General features: G+C 35.1%; 1 protein-coding gene across 1 annotated transcript in view; it reads right to left on the bottom strand.

Annotated features, from left to right (window-relative positions):
* Window positions 1–4655, bottom strand: part of LOC134751393 (uncharacterized) — a 48474-nt gene extending 43819 nt beyond the window's left edge. Inside the window, exon 1 of the mRNA XM_063686777.1 lies at window positions 4050–4655. Within this exon, the coding sequence (XP_063542847.1) occupies window positions 4050–4092 (43 nt within the window). The 5' untranslated portion in view covers window positions 4093–4655. The remainder of the gene's footprint in view (window positions 1–4049) is intronic.
* Between the last annotated feature and the right edge of the window lie 14444 nt (window positions 4656–19099).

Below are 19099 nucleotides of genomic sequence, written 5' to 3'. Positions count from 1 at the left end.
TAATATAATTAGACTAGGTACTTAATGCACTTATGCGTACAATGCATGCAATGTGCCATGAATAAACGTTTTATATTTTCTATTTCTTTATTATTAATTATTGTAGGTTACCACAAGATGCCGATATTAAAAATAAATGGGTCAATGCTACTGGGCAAGAAAATTAGTTTCCGCAAAAATATAGCACCATTTGCTAGGAGCATTTCTTAGAGAAAGATTTCTGGGGATAAAATTGCCATACATCTCATCTAGCGTCCACACGCCTAAAACTTAGTTACTAATTTAGTAATTATTAGTGACATTCGGGCTCACTTAATTAATAAAAAGTGTTCCGTACCACGCAAACTAGCGTGAAATATTGGAATTTTGCCGCCCCCCTTCCTGATTTGATAGGTCACAATCTTACAATCAAATCAAGTGGGATCGATGAGCCAGTTTCATGTATGCTTTCACACCATACAATTAATTTGACAATTTAATCAGGTTGTCCCGTCTAGATTGGCCTTAAATGCTGCTACAAGTAAATATATTGTTAAAGACGAATACTTACCTATGTAAGTAATTGCAGATTTGTGATCACAAAATAACAGCAATACCGAGTTAATAGACCTTTAAAGAACTATGATTTTATCTGTTTGACTTTAAGATATATTTAATGTTCACATTAATAACCTAGTTGGTCAATTAATAAGAAACAAATTTCTAGTTAGATATTTGTTGTACTGTACTACATATTATTTTTCATACATTCACGATTATCACTACCTATATTATAATCATAAATAAAGTATCATCTAAATGTGTTAAAACATACGGTAATGAAATATCAATACCTAACTGAACACACAAATATCGATAAAACACTCCGATTACACTGTCCCCTCCCTATATCGTCGAATGGAAAGAAGTTCCAACGGTTAGCTACTCGCAGGCGTGTAGAGGTCTCGAAAACACCAGTGTAACGTGACCGTGAGATCCGTAACAAACCATGCGTAATTAGACCTTACTTATACTGGTTTTTTAGCCCTTTTCGCCTGTAATAAGTAAGTGATTTTAAAATTATATAAAATAACGCCATCTGGTGTTGAGTAGTTGTATTAGGTGAACGTTGAGCGAGCTTTTGTGAGATGAATGAGATAATGAAAGAGTCGTATGTCATATAGCTTTGACATTATAATTTAAACCGTCACTCATGTAGCCTACAGTTGATATTCGTTCGAGAAATGTCCACCGGTAATAACTTTTTGGTATGGAAAGTTGCTACGAATCAGAGCAATTTTGTAAGTGTGTGACGTATTTTAACGTGGCTATGAATGTGTGAGTTTAGCGACACTGGTTTTCATACTAAATAGGAGTCATTTCACATCCACTAGTTTATTAATTCGTGTCAAAAATCGTGGGTTCATACTTCAGTTACGCTGTATAAGTAGAGCAGGAAAAATCGTTTTCGAAATAAATGCAAAAATATGGCTAAAAATTCGGTCAGGATCCTTATCATACACAGACAAGAGGATAAATAAACTATCTGTTCATCTCTAAATGTTTTGTTATATTTTTACTTTACTTTGTAAAGTGTAACCATTTTAAAATACTATAGATAATAACCCTCATTTTACTCAAGAAAAATATAAGCTGACATTTTCGCAAAGGCGCTTTCGCATTTTTCCCGTGGAAAAGGTAGCCGTGTTTGGCTTTGCTTCTAAACTAGCTTATTACCGAAGTTTTAATATTAATCTGTAAAGAATTTACTTATCTAGTTAAGACGTAAGATTAAAAATAATTTAATAATGACATTAAGAAAATTGACAAAGCTAGCTAAAAAAATTTTGACAAAATTCGCCAGAAAAGTATGTGAATCTGCAATGATGAGTTTAGTTTAATATTAACTTGAGAAATAAAAATTAATTAATTAAAATATATATTATATAAATAAAAAATCTAATTGTGAAATATGCGTCAAAATATTGGCAATCTTTATCGTTCATGAAGCATTCAAGTTAGTTTAGTTTTATATTATTGAATTGTTTTTAAAAGCCAATAAGAATAAAATTTTCCACACGCGTTTAAATAAAAACGTCTTGCAACACTCCTAATGGCTACTATGAATTTTCTGAGCTCCCGTTTGGACTTTCAGCATACCATGCAAATGCCATGCAAAATAAATCATGTAAAAACGTTTCCTCCACATTTATCATTAGGGCAATTCATAAATTGTACGTTCCGCTAAAACTTATAGCGTTGTCTCGGAATTCCGTATTTTTGGCTTCGGTCCAGTAAATTAAAGGAAATAGTGAATTTACGAGAATGCGATTACGAACGATCTCCGGCGGCCAAACATTGATATGTGATGTTTATTACTATAAAAATATCTCTTATCAATATAGGTTGTCTGGAAAATCACTCTTAAGCGAGATGACAGCCTGTTGTCTGCCTCTATGTTTTATCAATTGTTCTTTTTTTCTGAGAATGTATCGTTTCGTGCGGTGTGCAATTAAGAGTATTATATTATATTATTGTCTTTGGTTACTGTGATGGTTACTCATGAAATAAAACTATGAAAACAGATTATATAATCCGTTTTCATAGTTTTAATTCATGAGTATTCTATTCTCTTATGCGTTTAACTATTTTTTGCACTTGTTGAAAAGTATAAAGAAATAATAGTGTTATTACACTTTACATCTAAATTCAGGATTTGTTAGTTTTTACAGTGTTTTCAACCTATACCAGGGTTTCTTAAATTGGGGTCCCCGGACCCCTTAGGGATCCGTGGACCCCACTTTAAGAAACCCTGGTTAGACACTCAACCTCAGACACTTAGAAGTTTATGTTATAACAATAAAATTATTTCCAACTAGGGAACAAATCAAATTATTTTATGAAAATAAAATTGATGTTCTTTTTTTTATATTTTAGTTTATATGTATAAAATTCTTTGTTTTGCTGCAACAAATTTAATCACATTTAATATTTTTTTACCCGATATTGCCCAGCAGTGGGAGTGGGACACTAAATTAGGCTAATAAAAAAAATTAAATCCGGAAAACTCACGATAATAACACCATGGCAAAGACTATTTTTTTTTTTAAATTAGATAGAAAATTCGCAATAATAAGTACCTAATAGATATATAATATTTAAATATCATAGAAAGGTAACAGTTAATGTGTTTTTATAAAAAGATTTAAGCTTCCTTGTGTCGATTTAATTTTAGAATATGATAAAGTCAAAATTAAACTCTGTTTTTATAACATTTTTTCCTGAACAAAAAGCCATGTTCCGTATTTCTATAATGAAATTACATTTTCCTCGTTACAGAAATTCGCCGAAGTGATGATTATATTAAGTATGCGCTCCTAAAATTTCTGTCACAAATCAGGTTAAATTCAAAATTTAAAATAGCACTAATTAACGACTTACATTTTAAAGTATTTTTGAGTGGTTGATTGGTGCATCTATTTTAAATTTGGAATGCGTGTGGTCCGTGACATCCTGACATCTAATACCGTCCTAATTGACATGGATTTGACGGAGCCCATAAAGTCGAATTACTTGTGTAGGGGCAGAACTGATAGTTTATGGTAAGTTCAACAGTCGGGGGAACAGTTATTTTTGTGGTAATAGCATTTAGACGAAAGTGATTTTCGTATAACTTGCTCTATTAATTCTTGTTTTGTTAAATATGTTTTGGATTGTTTTCTATCTTTTTAAAGTAAATTTGTATTATTATCTTTAAAAAAATTGCTAAAAATTACTATTGGTTTTATATTTACTTTTAATTCGGCATCAATCTTGATTTTATTCGCATAGTTGACGAAGTACTACGTTTATATTCTTTGTAAAATTTCGTTTTTAAAAAGAGATATTACTTTTATTTCATAAATCAATAGCCCTAATAACAATTATTCATCGTCCGTTGATTTAATAGGCCAATTACGTACTCTCGCATAAATTAATAATTAATCACAGCCGCACATAACTCATGAATGCAAGTGTCAGTTGCTGTACTTGCAGTCATAACAATAACTATTAGTAATGAATAAACTTACCTAAAACTATCAATATGAAACACAGGCTAATGTACAAGATCATCAGGATTCTTTGGTAACTAATAAACTAAATATATCACACGCACAGACAATCATCTACGTGATTGTCGAAATTTTTTATCACAGTTCACATCACTAACTACACAATTTCGGCCACACTGCGATCCCATCAGGCCATCACATCACTACGAGCATTTTTTGTGCTCAACAGGACCACAACTTTTTTCGGTCGTCCAACTTAAACTTTCGGTCATCGTACGTCGTCGTAATCCATGCACTGGTCACATCCCATCACTAATAAACACTGTATTTAATTAAGATTCGAATTCGGAATCTTTTAACACACTTCGAGTTTGTTTCTGTTTTATTGTACGATAGTTTTGCCGGAGCGAGCGGCAGCAGTCCGTCGTCGGTGGTGGTCGGGACCAAACTGGCGTGAAGTTCGTCGGGATTGGTGTGGAATGCGCTGCGCATGGTTGCCACACCGACTCCGCTCGGGTGAACCCGGCCGAAGCGAAGAGGCTCACATTAAGATTGCACCCCAAATAGCCCGTGTAGTTTTAATTCAGCCGGTTCATAGAACCAGTAACAGTCGTGCATTGTTGGTGGCGTCGCCCTCGGTATGGCATCGCTCGTTTTCATAACATGACAGAGATTCTACTTTCCGAATCTTCCGTCTCTGTCGCTCGGGCGTTCCAAATTTAAGTTATAAAAAAACAGGTAAACGCATCGGGCATACGGTCCCGAGGCCTATTATTATTTAATATCGAAGTTTGGTACAATCTTCAATTAACGCTTTTGTGTAGGGATAGGGATCAAGTTTCAAACGTGGTTTAAGCTTTTGTAAAAACAGATTTGTCTTTAAACTGCACACTCACACCTAACAAACTTGATAAACAATAATAATTCATACGGCTGCATCGCCACTCGCCAGTATTTTGTGACCTGGCTTGCTACACTACCGTGTCTATAATACCTAATTCAGGATTTTGGTACATATATATTTTTGGTACTTAGTATCTACAGGAGTTATGAACGTTTCTTCTGAATCGATGCTATAAAAAACTTAATCACCAGAAAATCGACTTGGAATAAGTAGAAGAATTATTCCAATCTTTATAAGTTCTTCAATAGATTTCCGATACTATCGATAAGCAAAAAAGCCACGAAATAAATTAACTCCTAGCAAATCTTTATCTTTATTAGGCGTTCGCTTTTATACGATTACTTGATTAGCTTGCGGTACGTACGATTTCAATTATATTACGTCTTATCTTCAATCTGAGCTTTATGCGAGTTCCATTATGTCGTAAGAGCTTTAAGATTTGAATAGCATACAACTTTTTAGTATAACTAAGGAACATAGTCGGGCCACACTACGTTTCTTAATGTAGCCATGATCTTTAAATGTTTTTAATGGGGTTGTGAAATTGATATCATATAAATTGGTCATGACATTGTGTAGTTTAAAAGCACTGATAATACTTAAGCTTTAATTTTATAAACAGTACCTACCTGTTTTGAGCTTGTATGCGAACAAGTATGACTTAACTGAACTTACACTAAGGTAAGGTAAAATTATCCACGGAATTTTATACGAATATTCGCGAAAAAGAAATATTTACGGAATCATACAATATTTTACCTGCGTTAATTTTGTTTTGTATGAAATTGGTCGAGTTTACTCAATATTTTTAATTTCATAATTCAACAAAACAAAAAAATACTAGTTATATTTGAAACTTTTTAAAATAGTACCTATATTACCTAATAATAATAAAAAAATATATACACAACGTTTTACACGTTCTTCGTTGGTTTGATGACATATCCACATAACTACGGCCACATATCTTTGTTTAAGCGTGGCTAATGTCATGGTTGACAACGAAACAACCGCCTGTTGTCTAAAAAACACCCCCAAAAAACCACCCCGTAGTGTAAAAAACTAAAGGTCGCTATCAGTCAGTAAATCGAACCGAAAACGGGACAAAAACAAAAAAAAAACAGCTCGTTAACATCTATGGTCACCAAATTTTTTTAAACTGATCTAACGGTTAAGCAGCCTTATTTTGAAGCTACTATAGTTTAAAATAAAACAAATACTTTTTGATATAATGGTCAGCCAAAATGCGTTTTGGTGATAATACAAAAGACCATGTAAGTGATATTGGAGACCATAGATAAATTGCCAGCAAAAAGCTATTTTTAAAGTTAGATAAAATTAAAATTAACGATAGACAGTAATGAATTAGGTATAAATCAAAGTTTAGTTATTTTTTTATAGCATAATTTTTAAGTTCTTTGTTAAAATAACCATGGTAACATCAAATACCTATAAATGTCGTTTTTATGAACTTGGCTATTGCACTATAACAGTAAGTAAAAAAATGTACTTCCTAAACAAAAACTATTCGAAGTACGTTCCAATGCGTTTCAGATTATTAACTTATTACGACATCTCCAACCGCAGATTGTATAATAAATTATAAATAGCACAATTCGACTTAACTGTAAGAATCGAAATTGAAATAGTTCGTCATTTAACCGTAAACAATTTTCGTCAAAATTTCACGGCGCAAACCCAAAATCGTGTGCTATTAGTAAGAACGCCTCCGCATTTGAAAAAAAAAAAACAGGTAAGGTTTGGGCTCTATCCGCTCTATAGAATTATAAGGTACAATTTTACTTGGGGGACCTCAAAGCGGCGCTGATTTTGTATTATAAAATGCGAAGCGACTCTAAAACCCTTAGTTACAAATTTATCCACTGGCAAAAATAAATTTGTGGTTTTGTAACACGCATAAAATTTCTATCTGTCATGGTGTATACGAATCCGAATAAACGAACGGAATTTCCATTTTATCTATGCAAACGAAATATTGTCGCTACATATTTAAATATCGAATGCTTCTGACAGTTTGTTTGATTGCTTTTATTTCATTTGTTTCCATTCTGTGGTGACAATTTATTTTTCATCTCTCCTATTCGGAAAGTTCACCTTTCATAGGCTGATAGCAGGGTGGAAAATTCCATTTTCACCTCAGCAGCTCGAACAAGCCTACTTTCGTCACTCCCTGGAGTGAGGAAAGTGCGACTTTCCTCACTCCAGGGAGTGAAACAATGTAGCTTTTTAATTTAGTGAAGGCCATGAACTTCATACTTTTATTACATTTTTTTTATGGTACGGTACGGTCCGGTCCGGTCCGGTCCGTCTCGTCTCGTAACGTATCGTATCGTATCTTATCGTATCGTACATATTATAATACTTTTTTTTTCTGTTTATTCTGTGTAACTCGAAATACATTTTAACCTTTAATATGTTCTCACTACTGAGGTGAAAAATTATGCAACGCGAGAGCAAAGTTATTTTACATCTCGTGTTTTTGAGTCCCTCGCTACGCTCAAGATTCTACCTTAGAATTATAGAATCTTTCGCTTTCTCGGGACTCAAAATAAACACTCGCAAGAAAAACCAACCTTCCTCTCTTGTTGCACAAATAACTATTTCATCTCTCCTATTCGGAAAGTTCACCTTTCATAGGCTGATGGCCGGGTGGAAAATTCCATTTCCCACCCTAGGGTGGAAAGCAATTTTGTTTTAATTTGTAGTTCGAGCAACGGCTAACAGCCATATATGCCAATATTATTCAGTTAAAAGCTCTCATATGCGGAAGCTACATTCTCAGACCAAGTACATATGTATTATTGCAATTAAACGTGAATTGCATAGCATTATAAAAAAATATACTAAGTACTTGTACATATTTAATATTTAAATGTATGAAATAAACATGAATATTTGTTTAAATCAAGTGGGATGGTCCAAGTGGGCCTAAGAGTATGTAGGAAAGTCGATTTCAATTGTTTTAATTATAAATACTTTTTTATAAATTTATTTTCTTCTTTTCTGGTGATGACTATTGTATCGTGTGTTTAAGTCATGACTAGCTCTTTTCGTTTTGAAAGTGGACTAGTTTTTATTTAAATTGATGACTCAGTGAACTTTCGGCGCGTACGCATCGAAAGTAAACATGGCCGACTGTCAAACTTAGGGCGCGTTCACATTAGGCGTAAAAAAATTTTTTTTGCTCGCTGTTAACGACGTTAGTAGATGCTATCTGCCGTAGTGTGATCTCTCTTTGTTATAGTATAGGAAGAGGACAGTAACTGAATCCGTAAATGTTATTTAATTAGAAAGTTTTTAGGACCAACTTTTCCGTTTCAAGACATGTTAGACTCAAGTATCAAAGAAACACAGTACAAGTTACGAATCTACGAACAAAACCAATTTCAAATATGACATATTTTGTAGTTTTTTAAGTGAAAATTATTGATATCCCTCTACCTATACTTACCTAACTTTCTAACATTCCGTACAACGGAAATCTTTGTCTCCTAAAGTGCCCAGCGAAAGGTAAAGGAACTTTTTACAAATGTCATAACATGCTAAGAGCTAAGGGGAAAGAACATATACCTTTTTCTATCTCTCTCAAAAAAAGCGGCGACACCAGATAGATGTATAAATATTTCTTATTCTTATTCTTAAAAAAACTCGTAAGCCGAAAACTGATGTGTACTTAATGTGACCGTACATTTGGGCGTGTCGTCTCACAGGCGGTTTTATGGTGTGGTAGGTTTAGTGTAAACAGACAAAATCGTTGGCCACCTGGCGGAATGTTCACAGAACAGTTCAGTACTTCGCCATCAGATATATCGGAGCGGCCGGGGTGCTCATAAATGTGGTATTTTCTATAAAAAGGGACCTTATTGTCGATGGCGCTTACGCCATTATATTAAAGATGCTCCGATATAAATACAGTGCCGCGCGACGCTGTGCGGCGTAAGCGCCTACGACAATAAGGTCCCTTTTCATAGAAAATGCCCCAAATATCTGACAATAAATGCGTGTTCAGATATTTATGAGCACCTAATGGCGACTGTACAATAGTCAATCCTGTTAAATGACAGCTCGTGAACTTTATTACAGAGACATAAGGTACAATGCTGGACAGTTAAATACCGTCAACATTGATTAACATGCCCAACATTGCCTGGCTTCTTTACAAAACAGTTGTCTTTGTCCAATCCATACTTCCATACTAATATTATAAATGCGAAAGTGTGTCTGTCTGTCTGTCTGTCTGTTACCTCTTCACGCTTAAACCGCTGAACCGATTTAGTTGAAATTTGGTATAGAAATAGTTTAGGTCCCGGGGACGGACATAGGTTAGTTTTTATCCCAGAAATCATCCTTTAAGGGGGTGAAAATGGGGGTGGAATGGAAGTTTGTATGGGAAATCGATAAAAAGCAGATTGGAAAATAAATAAGCTACCCAAATTACTAACTCTATGCGGACAAAGTCGCGGGCAAAAGCTAGTTCCTAATAATGGTCGCGATTTTCCTACTGTACCTACCTACATCGTGAATAACTTACTGGGGGTAATGTAAATCATTTTGGCCTATGTCAAAGTGATGATAAATATTAAAGGTTGTTTTGGCTATGTACGAGTGCTTGAAAAACATTCATTCATTTATTCAACATTACATGTCATGTAATACATACATATTTTCCTGGAACGAAAGTTTATACAGGGTGGCCAAAAAATATGTGCATTCCCGCGTTGCCTGGCAGGTTTTGGGATTATACTGAGCAACTTTTACTATAAGACCAACCACGAAATCGCGAAAAAAAAAATTACCCTCCCATAGAAAATGGACCAGCCAAAATGTATGAAACAGCCAAAATTTTTTTCCCATAGTAAAAGTTTCTCAGTATAATCCGAAAATCTCCCTGCCAACGAGAATGCACATATTTTTGGCCACCTGTATAATAGCTTCATATATAACGTTGAAAATAACAATAGCATAGAGTAACTTATACTAGAGCGGTACTGTCATAGTAAATTTTGTAACCCCAGTAAATTCACTGCCATCTGTCGACACACTTAAAAACTAAAAATAAATATTTATAAAAATACGATAAAATGTATTTAAATATGGATAAATGATTTTTTTTATTTGCATTAATTATTTTTATGATTTTGACCCAAGTTCTTTCTCTGATATGCGTTAAAATTGTTAAATAACAAACGAAACCGTCAACGCCATCTATATGACAGTAAGCCAAAGCTAGTAGCGCCCTCTGAACGAGAATCAAATTTTCTTGATTGTCGAGGCACGTTTTTTCCTTAGACTGTATCCATCTATTACGGAGTTATATCTATCTTTGACAATAGGTAACAAATATCACCGTCTATTGTTCCCGCATTAAGGTAAATTTCGATACCTGTCACTTCATTACATTTAGCATCAAAAACACAGACATGTGCATTATGAAAGTGAAATATTAAATTGAATCAAATGCATATCAAATTCCAAAAATATTTCATCTAGTCAATGCTGTCTGTTGTATTATCTAGCCCGAAAACTATATATGTATTTTGTTACACACATAAAATATATAATATGTTAGCAAATAGTCACCGCTTTATATGCGTTTTAGATTCGCTATTTCTCGGAGCCCATTTATTGTATTATACCTATATAGAGCTGTATGTATGATAAGGGTTTGGGCACTTAGGGTCACTTGCACCATCCCACTCTAACCCGGGGTTAGCCGGTTAAACCTAGTGTCAAATTGTAATGGTAACCATAGTAACTCGGTTTAACCGGTTAACCCGGGTTAGTGGAATGGTACAAGTGGGCCTAAGAAATAAAAGTTACAATAACACTAACTCTTATTTCTTAGTCAATCAAAAAACCCAATCTTATTACCAAAAACTAATTAGCTAATTGCGTTTCTGTATCCGTCGATTGTGGGAGGTCGCCGGTTCGACGCTCGACTCGGCCGGACACAATGGGGTTTCGCTCTGTTAGTGTTTATAAATAGCGGCACTAATCGAATTCTGTATTAGACGGGAAATATTATATTCTGAGGACGAGGGATAAGTTAAATTATATCTATTATTAATAGAATAGACTGGTTTCTATTAAAAATAGATATCATTTAACCTTAAGGCGGTTCCCTGAGCCAAAAGACGAAAAATCTTCTTATATGATCCTGTTTTTCTAAGAGTCGTTGATATTCGTAGACGTGAAAAAAATATATGTAGTTCTTGACTATATTATCTTTAATATCATAGCTTCCGATACACGAATTATGACACTTCGCTCGATACAATTAATTCCCAAAGTAACCTCTAACTCGGACTTTTAATCCAACTTTACTCGGTTATTTATTATGTGATACTATAAACAAAAAAAGAAGAAAAAACAATCTTAACTTAAATAATAATTTCATAGCTTTCGAATTTCGGTATTGTAGGGTAACGTTTTCAAAATAAATAAAAATCGACAAAATTCGATCAAAATTGACACTTGGCGCGCATGATCTTTCCCGTTCTTTCTTGCAAAATGTGACAGAGACAGCGGCAAACCGATGGAACGGCATTAAATAATTTCACGCTTTAGACTCACTTGTTTTAGTCACTCGCGCGACATGTTTCGGAGAGCCTAGTCAAACAACAACACAACAAACAAAAACAACACTCTCCTGAAGGTGATCGCTGAGAGGATGGGCAGCCCTATCCTCGCTCACTGGATGTCCGTGCATGTCAATTGTAATTATAATTATACTTTCTACTAACACACCTAATATAAGTTACTACTAACCAAAGATAGATATAACTCTGTAATAGATGGATACAGTCTAAGGAAAACACGTGCCTCGAAAATCAAGAAAATTCGATTCTCGTTCAGAGGGCGCTACTAGCTTTGGCCAACTGTCGTATAGATGGCGTTGACGGTTTTGTTTGTTATTTAACAATTTTAACGCATATCAGTGAAAGAACATGGGTCAAAATCATAAAAATAATTAATGCAAATAAAAAAAATCATTTATCTATATTTAAATACATTTTATCGTATTTTTATAAATATTTATTTTTAGTTTTAAAGTGTGTCGACAGATGGCAGTGAATTTACTGGGATTACAAAATTTACTATGACAGTACCGCTCTAGTATAAGTTACTCTATGCTACTAACATAATATGGATTATTTGTATACGAAATAAATGCTTTCATTTAATTTCATTTCAAAAACAAACAAGTAAAACAAGTGAGTCTAAACCGTGAAATTATTTAATGTTAGTATGTCTCACAGCAGTTTAAATTCGATCATTTAACCTATCCCTCGTCCTCGTAAATAAAATACCAACTACTCCATAAAAAACCGCGTGCCTTGCATTCCTTTGCATAGCTTTGTTTATGATATAGGACTTATAGGAGGCAAACGAGCAGACGGATCGCTTGATGGTAAGCGATTACCGTGGCCCATGGACACCAGCAACAGGGTTGTAGGTAAGTGCGTTGCCGGCCTTTAATATGGGAGTACCTACGCTCTTTTCTTGATGGTTTGAAGGTCGTATCGGCCCAGAAATACTGCAGGCGACAGTTCATTCCACAGTTTAGCTGTGCGAGGCGGGAAGTTTCTGGAGAAATGCACAGTTGAGGACTCCCAACCATTTAGGTAAGTGGTGAAAATGGAAATGTTGTGTGTATAAAATAGTTGATTATACAAGAAGAGCATAAAGTAACCCTTTTCGAGGCAATTTAGCGGCCTGAGCGTAAGCAATTAGCTTTTAGCTGAAACGGAGACCTCGCTCTGGCTCAGTCAAAAAATCTATTAAAAAACCTTAAGATTCATGTCTAAAATTATAAAGATTTCTTCACATCAAAGTACAGAATGCAAATAAAAGACATTTATTCTACAAATACAACTCTTCTAGAACTCAGCCCCGGGAAATAGGACACCTGAAGAGATCAGCTGCCGATTCCGCAAACACTTTACAGGTAAAACAGAGATAAGATCCGAACAGGTACTACAGATTCCGCCATCTTTGACATTTCTATTTCTGGATGGTAAAATCTGTGTGTGCTTGAGGTGAAGCAAGGATATCCGGTTGAACTTCAAAATGGCGAAGTCGCCTCAAAACTTTTGACGTGATAACGTCTTATAAATTAATGAACACCGGTAGCATGCGCGTAAAAGTGTCACGTTGTGGACAGATCTCCATGGTAACGTTACGGCCACGTTCATGTGTTTTCTTATGACATTATCACGCAAAATTATTATTATAGACAACCATAGAGGTTATTTTTTGTTTTTTTGCTTAATAATGTTGCTTATTATGCAGTGAACTAATGTGTGAAGTGTACAGCTAATAAAAAATTCTGAGACCCGTTTAACCATTCTTTAGCCAACACCCATCGTGGCTATTTGTAAAGTACAGCTATCACTTTACTAAAAACAACTACTGAACAACGACATGCCCTACGAACACGCTTTTCACATTGGCGAAATCATTTAAAAAAATATGGAAGCCATTTTTTAAAAGAAGAAGAGGTAATACAGGCGAATAACAGATTTGTGATTTATCACTACATAGAGTACATAGTATAAAACAAATTCGCTTTCCGCTGTCTGTCCGTCCGTCAGTCCCTATGTATGCTTAGATCTTTAAAACTACGCAACGGATTTTGATGCGTTTTTTTAAATAGAGTGATTCAAGAGGAAGGTTTATATGTATAATTTGTAAAGGTTTTGTGTAAATTAGTTGAACTCGTTAACCGCTCTGAAGTCGCTAATTTATTATATATGAGTAATGAGTAGGTAGTTTAAAATGACAACTTTGGTTGTTATCAAAATATAGTAGCCACTCGACACAAAATTCTAAAGTCAAACAATGCACCCGGCCCAGTTGCACATGCACAGATAATGAGCCTAATAACGTAGCTGCATTTAATTTTGAAATGCGAGGGTCGCGACCCTCCATATTTGGCTATTGAATGCACAAAATCATTGTCCAGTATACCTTGGCCTTCGGATTAGTAATTACTTTGCGTAGTCACGGATCTGATTTATACTGGTTGTTGTTCGAGTTGTGTGGATGCTGCTATTAACTCCATGTGCATTTGACCTCGTTGTGATATCGTTTGAGAATGCTGTAGAAGCCGTGTGTTATGTTCATTGAAATCAACATTTTTAGCAAAACATGCTTCTTCTTCTTCTTTTCCTGTTACCCCTTGCTGGGGTGTAGGGCCCGAATCTTGTCCTTTTGATTCGAGTTTCAGTAATAAAAAGGATTCGGACATACAGGTTATTAGCCCATAGTGCCCTAGACTGATGGCAGGGCTGCTGCCTCAAAGCGTACCGCCACGCTTGATTTGTACCAGAGTTTACTCTCCTCTCATTCATTTATTGGTTATTTAGACCGAAAGGCTGATGAAAGCCTCTTCCAGCGAACTGGGTGTGTGGTTATACCGCCACGGCTCGGTCGCCAGAGCCTCGTTTGTTATCCAGCAGGGAGCACCACGCAGCAAAACATGACGGTTGTTAAAAGTTCAGGTTTAAGAATCTTTATTTCTCAAGAAGATATAACAAAACTTCACTTAAATGAGAAAGATTTACATTTAAAAAAAGTTATTAATAAATTATGCGTGCATAAATTAACATGTTGGCCTATAGGTTTTTTAAAAGAAAGAATGGCAACGCGCATGCGACACCTCTGGAGTTGCACATTATTTTAACATTATTTCCGAATTTATTTCAGGTTTAAATAATTGTTATTTGAACCCGATGTGGCAATGGCACGGAGGTCCACTGATTACCAGTCCGCCGGACGATATCAGCCTGTCAGTTAGAACAAAAATTTGATATTATTATTCAACAACGACGGGACTTAATTGCGTAAAATAAGTTTTAAATTTACCCGTTGTTGTTGAATAATAATGAGTAAAAATCGTGAAAGTATAATAATTTGTCAGTGCCGAACAACAGCGGGCTTAGCACGGTAGCATTTTTATCACCTGTCACTATGCCTGTCACTTTCGCACTTACATACTTGTTAGAACGCGACAGGCATGGTGACAGGCGATAAAAATGCTACCGTGCTAAGCCCGCTGACTGAGTGGGTTTTTGATTTTTTTTGCGTGAATCTTGAATTTTATTTCCTTTAGTCACAAGCACAGATGAATAAATATAGCTATATATCTACTTAAAAATTAAATTAATGTTAAATAAAACTATATTAAAACTAAATTGATCCTAGTTTTTGATTGTTAAGAAGTCGAACTGAAAAAATGGCGCTGTAAGGTACCAATACCAAACATATCACACCCACACCCCACCACATATATTATAATAACCCTTTTACTGCTTCGTTGGGGTTTAAACTCACTGACACAGTTGTTTAATAAACATGACAAACATTTCGTTAATTTATTTAACTAAATATTATATCGGACTCACCTGCATTCATGCAACGTGTTATTACGATAAAACATACGGCACTTAATAGCGGACACACGCTTTACAAATATTATTTAAAAAAAAAGTTTTTTCAGGGGCACCTCACATTTTTTTTTATTTAGGTAATTACAACAACAATATCTATCTAATTTACAAAGTATCGTTACAGCCTGACCAGTAATATACATATAATCATTGTCAAGAGGGCGCTGTTGTTGTGCATGTATAGGGTCAATAGGGCGACAGTTCAGTATTGTATGAAAAAATTAGTTCCAGTGAAATTCCGCAACATGGCGCGTGATCATATATTCCTGGTCAGGCTTTAAGCTAGTAAGGTTTGTCTCGATACTCTATTCCACAGCAGATTTTGTACATAAAATTAATGATGACTATGATGTGAAATGTACACATTCAAAATTACTGTCCACCTATGTTCATCACTACATTTGTGCAAATGAACATATCTTTATCTTATCACAAAAACGTAACAAACTGTTCAGTTGTTCATAATAACTATACTCAAACTATTTATCAGCAGTTTATAAATTACAAAAATCGACACAACTGAGTGCCGATACAGCATTTTGTTTTCCTTAAGGGGCCCACTGATAACCAGTCCGCCGGACGATATCGGCCTGTCAGTTGTTCGGAACTGTCAAATTTTTGTTCTAACTGACAGGCCGATATCGTCAGGCGGACTGGTAATCAGTGGGCCCCTTTATCCTATTGTTGTGCCGATGCCGGTCGGCTGTCTTGACCGGACCGGTCTACATTCGCCCGAGTACAGGGATATATATAACCGAACAGAGTTTCGCGGTATATAGCCTTAACACATAGGTTCTTCACATGTCGCAAGGCTCCATTGTAAAAAAAAACAACCCTTAAAGCGCTAAAAGGATTAAAATAAGCTTTTAATTTGATTGACTTCTAAGCATACGAAACAAGCGGTGACTAGTTACAATGATAATTGCTAATGGTAATACATTTCTTCTGCCCCGCCTCGTCCGAACAACACTCCACCCCGTATGTCCCCCCACAATCAGGCTACGTACTCGTTACGCAATTTCACACTTTATGATTGTGACTCAAATTTGACAGCTGCATGCAAATCCGTAGGAATTAGCATTAGGGGTCCGACCGTACAGGTACGGAACCCTTCCGTGATGTTGACAGTTATGGACCTTGCGGCGAGTTTGTGAATTGTTTATTTGAATATTAAGAGGAAAGAGGACGAAAGCTTCTCCGTATAAACTTAGACAAAATCAGCTTGTTTTTGGCGCACATGTGCGACTTTTAGTATGTGGACGCTACTAGAGTTAGACTAAGATAAGTCTGCAACGATTTTGATAGCACACGCGGTGCAAGTGTTATTTTTAACGTCAAACTTCTATAAAATTATGTTGTATAAACAACGCACTGCGTGTGCTATCAAAATAGTTGCAGACTTATCTTGGTCGAACTCTAGACGAGAAGTGTTTAAAATGATTTGTCAAATGTAACCTAAAAAGGTACATCATAACAATACAAGCACTTTTAACGACTAGTCTGACTTTGTCATGAGTACAGATATTTGTTCATCGTGTCGCTGTCGTCATGGGTCATGGGTGTTTTCTATGTATGTACAACTTACTGAGGGGCTTAGTCTGTTTGTGTAAGGATGTCCTATTAGTATTTTAAGCACTGACAGTCATTGACAGTTATCATATACCTATGTACTACATCTTTGTCATGGGGGATTTGGTTGCCACGCCGCGGGATCTAGATTTTTTTGTATGGATACGGCAGTAAGCCCGCAAATATGGACTGATTTTTTGACAAAAATGCTATCTAAGTAGTGTTGGAATACAATTACCTATTTAAAACATTTCATAAGATAAAAAACACTAATTTTTACCCCTAGTGGCAACCAAATTCCCGATCACTGGCCATGTGCCACAAAAGTATGAAAGAAATGTCACAAGCCGTCACTAAACCAAGTTTAATCAATATTAAACTATCGTGAATAATAGTGAGTGAAACCGTCCTGATCTAAATACTTTGAAACCTCCACTCCTCCTGGCTCCACAGAAAACCAGCGCCGTTGACAACGCTTAGTCGTGCCAACTGCATTACTGAGTGGAGACCATTTCAGCCTCACATCCTTATCTGTTAGTTTTGTATTTTTCACCTTTGTTTTTTTTCTTTCTTGTTGTTGTTAATGTATCTTTGTAATGTAATAATGATGTGTTGCCTGAATAAATATTATTCTATATTATTCTAAACCAAGTTTAGTTAAAAATACATCTTGTTGAAATCTTCTACTTAAATGTGTCAGGGCTATGTGTGCCATGTTTTTTATCTTTTCCTTTACATTTGTTATGCGATGATATATTAATCGTGTATTAAAATTGGCTACGCTCATTAAGAAAGAGGCGATGACGGTTAAAAGTAATAAAATATCGAAATTATAGCGTTTTAATGTTTAAAATAAACTGACATAGTTTATAGTCGACACGTCGTAAATTTTTATTTTAATAATTATATTTTAATTTAGAAAACAAATATTTGTCTATGAATAATTTTAGCGTGTTAGTTAATCAAATATTATTATATAGAAAAGGAATGATTATGATTACTGATTGATTTAGATTCTTGAAATATCGGTCTTCTAGTCAAATTTAGCAATAAAAATAAAATTATAGGATATTATTTATTTTAAGTTTAGGGTTCCGTATCTCAAAAGGAAAAAACGGAACCCTTATAGGATCACTTTGTCGTCCGTCCGTCCGTCTGTCTGTGAAAACCCTTTATCTCGGGAACGCGAAGAGGTATCGAGTTGAAATTAAAACCAAATACGCCTACAGTCCCTAGAAGCTGTGAAAAAAATCAAATTTCTATGTTAACGTAAAAAAGTTACGGCCGTTTATGCCGCAAAAAACGTTAATTTCGACACTCAAGGGAATCAAAATTGATAGGGTACTTCCCGTTGACCTAGAACTATCAAATTTGGCAAGTAAAATCGTCTTACACTACAAATACAGGGAAAAAGTGGAAACTGTAAATTTGTAAGAAAATAAAAAAAATAAGTTGAATTTGTACGGAACCCTCGGTGGGCGAGTCCGACTCGCACCTGGCCGGTTTTTTATACTTAATTGTAAAAAGTCAATGTTAATGTAGAGATACATTCCTGAGTGTTCTAATTATGATAAAATTGTTCATTTTACTACATTTAAAATAACATAAAACCTACGTTACTCTTATATTTAATAGTTTTATATTTTTATTTTATAGTTTTTGCTTAGAACCAGCCACCTGTCGCATTCCATGCAAAAAATGAAACAGGGTCGAGAAAATAAGCTATTAAACAAAAAAAACGCAAATTGCTACCTCCGCGCGTTCCACAACTAAAGGAGGTAAGGCCCATTTCACACTCGCATAAATTTCAGACTGGATAAAAAAGCTTTTGGGCAAATCGGAGTCGATTCATTCTACACAAAAATAACAACAATGTTTTCGAAAGTTTAAGATTGGTGACACAATTTCCCACAATATTAATACCTCTTAAAACCACGACGAGTGTTTTAGGCTAAACTTATGAAAACAGATATTAGCTTCCAGTATGCTTTCGGTTACAGAAGAGACAATTTCTGTTTTCTGTCTACGGTTGTCTGGAAGATGTCGCTTTCTAACGAGATTACCGCCTGTTGTCTACCGCTCTTTAATTTTTAAGTGTTTAAATCCAGTCCAATTTTTATCGG

Source organism: Cydia strobilella, chromosome 22 (genome assembly GCF_947568885.1).
Source record: "Cydia strobilella chromosome 22, ilCydStro3.1, whole genome shotgun sequence".
Classification (NCBI taxonomy): Eukaryota; Metazoa; Arthropoda; class Insecta; order Lepidoptera; family Tortricidae; genus Cydia; species Cydia strobilella.
Note: the sequence above shows the minus strand (reverse complement) of the source record. Positions and strands in the feature narration are given on the sequence as shown.